The sequence below is a fragment of the Acanthisitta chloris genome, unplaced genomic scaffold (genome assembly GCF_000695815.1).
Source record: "Acanthisitta chloris isolate BGI_N310 unplaced genomic scaffold, ASM69581v1 scaffold33029, whole genome shotgun sequence".
NCBI classification, from domain to species: domain Eukaryota; kingdom Metazoa; phylum Chordata; class Aves; order Passeriformes; family Acanthisittidae; genus Acanthisitta; species Acanthisitta chloris.
Genome location: NW_008691388.1, coordinates 6557 through 12712, shown reverse-complemented (window position 1 = coordinate 12712; position 6156 = coordinate 6557). Strand labels below are relative to the sequence as shown.

At 58.3% G+C, this 6156-nt stretch overlaps 2 protein-coding genes across 2 annotated transcripts in view; both read left to right on the top strand.

Moving 5' to 3' along the window:
- Positions 1–109: 109 nt before the first annotated feature.
- PARP3 (poly (ADP-ribose) polymerase family, member 3) lies at positions 110–3734 on the top strand. The gene is made up of 10 exons (XM_009082209.1): positions 110–292; positions 497–622; positions 1019–1210; positions 1557–1692; positions 1937–2163; positions 2304–2456; positions 2597–2674; positions 2910–3087; positions 3302–3448; positions 3565–3734. Exons 1-10 carry the CDS (start codon positions 110–112, stop codon positions 3732–3734), a joined length of 1590 nt encoding a protein of 529 aa, XP_009080457.1.
- An 864-nt stretch (positions 3735–4598) lies between these two features.
- The window catches only part of LOC103809383 (probable G-protein coupled receptor), a 1811-nt gene continuing 253 nt past the window's right edge, over positions 4599–6156 (top strand). The window contains 3 exon segments of the mRNA XM_009082211.1: positions 4599–4774; positions 5091–5186; positions 5188–6156. The exon segment at positions 5188–6156 is cut by the window's right edge and continues 253 nt beyond it. Coding sequence (XP_009080459.1) covers positions 5140–5186; positions 5188–6156 — 1016 coding nt within the window. The 5' untranslated portion in view covers positions 4599–4774; positions 5091–5139.

Below are 6156 nucleotides of genomic sequence, written 5' to 3'. Positions count from 1 at the left end.
GACTTACCCGGAAGGACAGATGAGCAACTCTCAGCTCCCTGCTCTGCTCTCCCCAGGTATTTTGCTGGGGGATTAAGGCTGTGCTGACCCTGTGGGGGGGGGGTCAGCCATGGCCTCCAAGCGCCATGCATCCACCTCGAAGCAGCCAGATGGCAGTGAAAAGAAAGCAAAACAAGAAGAGGAGGATGACACCTGGAGCTCCACCTTGGCAGCCCTGAAAACTGCCCCCAAGGAGAAGCCCCCTGCCACCATCGATGGGCTGTGCCCCCTGAGCACAGCACCAGGTGCCCGGGTGAGAGTGGGGCTGAGGTATTCAGAGAGGCTGGGGTTGTGGGCAGGAGGGATGGGAGAATCCCAGGGCAGCCCCTCCTGCTGACACAGAGGCAGCCACAATTTTCCTCACAGACCCCACTGTGTCCCTCCTGGGATATCTCTGCACCCCACACATCCCCCAACACTACCCAGGTGCCAGCCCAGGCCATGCCACTCACTCTAGGTCTATGAAGACTATGATTGCACCCTGAACCAAACCAACATCAGTGCCAACAACAACAAGTTCTACATCATTCAGCTCCTGGAGCATGATGGTGCCTACAGTGTCTGGAACCGCTGGGGCCGTGTGGTGAGTCCACCCTGGCACTGCTCATCCCCCCACCACAGCTGCCCCCATCCTGCCTTTGGACACCCAAAATTGAGGATGAAATCCATGGTCCCCATCCCTTTTTCCTGGTCCCAAAGCAAGCAACCAAGTGCCTTGATATAACCCTTAGCTGGGTGGGCTTCAAAGACTTGCCCCTACACATCATGGTCATCCTGGTTGGGGCATGTGGCAACTGTCACTGCAGTGAATGTGAATGTGACATTCCAGCAAGGAGTCCTGGGGGATCTTCCCAATCTGGCAGCTCAGCACATTACTGCTCCCTGCACTACAGCCCCTGAACCCTGCCTGCTCCCTGCATCATGGGGCTGGTGGAGCAGTGATGCAGGGGAGGTCCTGACCACTGCTCTCCACTGCCAGGGGGAGGTGGGCCAGTCCAAGCTCATGCCCTCTGCCTCCCTGGAGGCTGCCAAGAAGGACTTTGAGAAGAAGTTTCGCGAGAAGACCAAGAACAGCTGGGCAGCGAGGGAGAACTTTGTTGCCCACTCAGGGAAGTACACGCTCATCGAGGTGCAGCCAGGGGCCGGGCAGGAGGTGGAGGTAGCCCTCAGGGTAAGTATGCTGGGTGTCACCATGGTGGGGTGGTCCTCATATCCCACTTCTGGCCCACTGGACACCAAGACATCCAAGAGGGTCATCAGGATGGGGTGTTTTCTGAGACACCGTCTGTGTGCATGCTGAAATAGTCCACTGGCAGAGATTTGAGGCTAATGGGTTGAAATGGAGTGGGAGGGCATCTCAAGTGAGAACCATGGACATCTGGGTGGCATCGGTAATGGAAAGTGGAGGCAACACCTGCTCATCACTGCTGCCCAGGGGCCAGGCAGAGATGGTCAGGCCCTGGTCCCATGCTCCCACAGCCTCTCTTGGACTCAAAGGTGATTTTGGGCATCTGCAGGTGGATGGCATGGATGGGGACAAGGTCTGCAAGCAGCGGGTGCTGCCCTGCACCTTGGACAAAGCCACACAGGACCTGGTGTCTCTCATCTTCAGCAGCGACATGTTTCAGGATGCCATGCAGACCATGAATATTGGTAGGAGGTGATAGGTGGCTGGGGCTGGGAGCTGCAGCTGGGGGTTCAGGTGGGAAGGTTGAGTTGGGCAGAGGTGCCAATGAATTTTAGAGCATTCCCTCTGACATCCTGGCACCTGGTGGGACTGTGGACATCACATGCTAAGTGCCTATATGTGCCCATGGTGATGCTGGAGGTCCTTGGAAGTAGCTGTGAGGTGAGTGGGCTGGATGAGTTCACCTGTGCTCTCCCTTGTCCCACCTAGATGTGAAGAAGATGCCACTGGGGAAGCTGAGCAAGCAGCAGATCGCAAAGGGTTTTGAGGCACTGGAGGAGCTGGAGGCCGCCCTGCAGGAGCAGCCCCCCCAGGCCACTCGCCTGGAGGAGCTCTCCTCACGTTTCTACACCATCATACCCCATAACTTTGGGCGGGCACGACCACCCCCAATCAAGTCCCCTGACCTGCTGCGTGCCAAGAAGGACATGCTGTTGGTGAGATGCCAGGACACATGATGGGTGGCATCCCTCCCCAAGAAAGGCTCCTGCATGGAGCAGGGAGCTGCTGTTGCCCTAGTCCCCCAGCATGGTGCCCAGCACTGCTGGTGAGGATGTCTCTGGTGTGTCCCTGCCAGGTGCTGGCTGACATTGAGGTGGCACAGAGCCTGCAAGCACAGAAAGTGAAGGAGGAGGAGGAGGAGAAAGAAGTCGCCCATCCACTGGATCGGGATTATGCCCTGCTCTGCTGCCAACTCTCCCTGCTGGATCTGGCTTCCCGGGAATATCAGGTGCTGCTTGTGCCACAGTGCCCCATAAGAGGGAGCAACTGTGTGAGGGCTGCGGGCACCCCACTGTCACAGGGGGACCATGGACATTGCTGGGATGGCTGCTTGCAGTGACACCACTTTCCTCCCTCCCTCCCTGGCAGCTGATCCAAAACTATGTGGCACAGACCGGGCACAAACTCCGCATCCTCAACATTTGGCAGGTGGCCCGAGATGGTGAGGTGAGGAGGAGATGATTTTCCCTGTCTTGCAGTAGGGAAGATCTGGTTGCACCCCAGGACTGCATTAGGGCTCTGGGCTTCTCCACCCAGTGGGGGACTTCAGCCCAGCTGACAGGAGCAAACCTGCTCCCCTGTCACTCCAGCTGGGCACTGCGGGTGGAGGGGATGGCAGTCATTCACCTCTGGGCACCTACATCTCCCTCCGTGGACAGTCCTTAGCTCTGCATCTCTTCAGGACAAGCACTTCAAAGCCCATGACCTCCTGGAGAACCGGCGCCTGCTTTGGCACGGCACCAACGTGGCAGTGGTCGCGGCCATCCTGAAGAGTGGGCTGCGCATCATGCCCCACTCGGGCGGGCGTGTGGGCAAGGGCATCTACTTCGCCTCTGAGAACAGCAAATCAGCCTGCTATGGTGAGAGTCCTGAGATGGACAGGGCTGCTTGGGATGCCTACAGGGTCTGTGTGAGCCTGTCCACCTTTGCATACCCCCTGTCAGGCAGCTGTGGGGATGTCAAGCTCCTTTGCTGCCATGACAACTGGACCCTGTGTCCCAGCATGGCCTGGGCACAACCTGATGGGAATACCAGGGATGGTGCAATCATCCCCATCCCTTTCCCCCATGGCAGTGGGCTGCACATCCAAGAAGGTTGGCATCATGTTCCTGACAGAAGTGGCCCTGGGCAAGCCCTACCGCATCACCCGTGATCACCCCACACTGCGTCAGCCACCTACTGGCTATGACAGTGTCCTGGCCTGTGGCCAGACAGAGCCAGGTGAGCCTGGGGTAGGAGGGATGTGGGGTCTGTTGAGTTGGAGTGGGCATGGAGCAGGGGGGAGAGAGGCCAGATCTCCGATTTGACATGGTGTGGGGGTGTGTGTTTTGGTCCAGACCCTGCACAGGATGAGGAGGTGCTGCTGGATGGAAAGAAGGTGCTGGTGTGCCAAGGCAAGCCCATCCCCATGCCTGCCTACAAGGACTCCTCCTTCAGCCAGAGCGAGTACCTAATCTACCAGGAAAGTCAGTGCCGGATCCGCTACCTTGTCCAGCTCCACTTCTGAGAATGCCCAGGAACCCCCCAGCTCCAGCCCAGCACTAGCTGGTGACATGCACCAGCACAGAGTACAGTGGTCTGAACTCTCTGGCCACCCCACCTGGGGCTTGGCAAGGAACAGGTGGGCATGGGGACAGAGCTTGCTTAGACTGTGAATAAAAGCACTGTGCCTTGTACCGAGAGATGCTGATGCTTTCCTGCCTGGCTAGGTGGTGTGTCCCTGAAGGTGTGGAGGTGAGTGGCTCTGGAGGGGCTGCAGCCTTCAGATGAAATCTACTGGCTTTGAGAACCAGCTGCCCTCATCACCTTAGCAAGGCACAGGGATCATGCCCATCACCGTGGCATCAGAGCAACAGAGGGCAAGCATGGGCATGGAGGAACTCATCCATCCATCCATCCATCCATCCATCCATCCATCCATCCATCCATCCCAGGGATGAGTGCCTGCCCTCCCTCTAGTGCCATGGTTGGTGCCATGCCTGCTGCCTTACCCCAGCCTGATGCCCATGCTAAGCCCCTCTCCATGTTCATGTGTGCCCCTTGAGCACATGTCTGAGTCCCTGGAGTGCCAGAGAAGGGCAACTCCCAGCTGTGTTACCCTGATGCCCCATGAGCATCCATGCACCAGTGGAGAGGAGTTGCCACAGATCTGCCTGTAGCTCTGTCCCTCAGCCCTGAGAACCTGGTGGCTGAGCTGTTCTTGTGGAAGGACCAGACCCGGTGCAGCGAGTGGCCATTCTGGGGGGCACAGAGCTTGAGGACCCAAGTCCCCCCCTCCTGAGCCCCCACTGGCTGCTAGGACCCAGCAGCTGTCCCCGTGGGACTGCCACGAGTGCAGGCAGTGCAGGCAGCGCCGGGAGTGACAGCTGGTGCCATCCGCAGCTGGCAGGCTGCAGGCAAACAGGATGACGAGTGGGTGACGGGAGCGGGGAAGGGGGAGCGTGGCCTCACACAGGGCCGGCAGTGCCCGTTCTGCTGCGGGAGCGACACCGGCAAGAGGGGCCCCCAGCGAGGAGAGGAACGTCACCCACCCCCACAGGAGCAAAGGTGCGCTGAATCCCACCCACTCTGGGGTCCCCTGTGGCCAGAGCAAGAGGGTTGGGGCAGGCAGGTTGTGCCGTCCCTCCTTGGGATGTGCTGGTGCTGTTGCGGCAGGGGTATGAGGTGTCAGCCTGGCATGGGTGCCTGCAGGCCCCAGCAGTGCTGTCCCTAGCCAGGCTGCAGACAGCCCCAGTGCTGGCTCTGGGACAGGCAGGGTGCTGTGACCTCGCTGGCTCCTCTCCTTCCTCCAGCACCTTGGAGATGTACTCTGTGTTTCTCTGTTTGGTTCTTCTCCTTCACACCCTGTTCCCCTCTCCAACAGGTAAGGCAAAGATAGCAGCCATGATTGCGGTGGGGTTTCCCTCTGTGGGATGCAGGAGAAGAGCCCTTGCTACCTAGGCACTGCAGCTGCTGGTTTAGCCCTTGAAGGGGATGGCAAGCCAAATGGGGCCAAACACCACAAACAGCCTAGAGCTGCTCTCTGTCCCTGAGCACTCCATCGCCCAGGAGGTGCTGGGCCTCTTCTGCATGGTCCTGCTCACACTCGCTGCCCTGGTGGGCAACCTTGTGGTCATGGTCGTCATTCTCAAAACCCCCCTTCTCAAGAAGTTCATCTTTGTCTGCCACCTCTGCGTGGTCGACCTCCTCTCTGCCATTTTCCTCATGCCCCTGGGGATCATCTCCAGCTCCTCCTGCTTCAACAGGGTAATCTACAGCATTGCTGAGTGCCAGGCCTTGATATTCCTCAATATCTGCTTTATCAGTGCCTCCATTCTCACCATCTCCGTCATCAGTGTGGAGCGTTACTACTACATCGTCCACCCCTTGAGGTATGAGGTCAAGATGACCATCAGGCTGGCAGTGGCTGGAATGATCTTCATTTGGATCAAGTCTGTTCTCATCACTGTCTTGGCACTGGTTGGATGGCCTCAAGGTAATGGGGCCACCAGCGCCAGCCGCTGCACAATCTACTGGAGCCCTGGGGCCCACAAGAAGGTTTTTGTGATCCTCTTCACCATTGCCTGCTTTGTTCTGCCCACCATCATCATCCTTGCTGTCTACTCCAGTGTCTACCGTGTGGCCCGGATTGCGTCCCTACAGCAGGCGCCTGTGCCGGCACAGGCAGTTGCACCCAGACACAGATGCGACTCCATCGCCAGCCAAGTCACCATCATCGCTGCCAGGATCCTGTCACTGCCCAGACTGATCCCAGATCACTTCTTGGGAAGCAACAAGGCCTTCCTCACCTTGGTCCTCATTGTGGGACAGTTCTTGTGCTGCTGGCTGCCTTTCTTTGCTTTCCACTTGCACTCCTCTGTCACTCTTGACACCGTGGGCAGTGGGCACGGGGAGATGGTGGTCACCTGGATTGCCTACTCCTCTTTTGC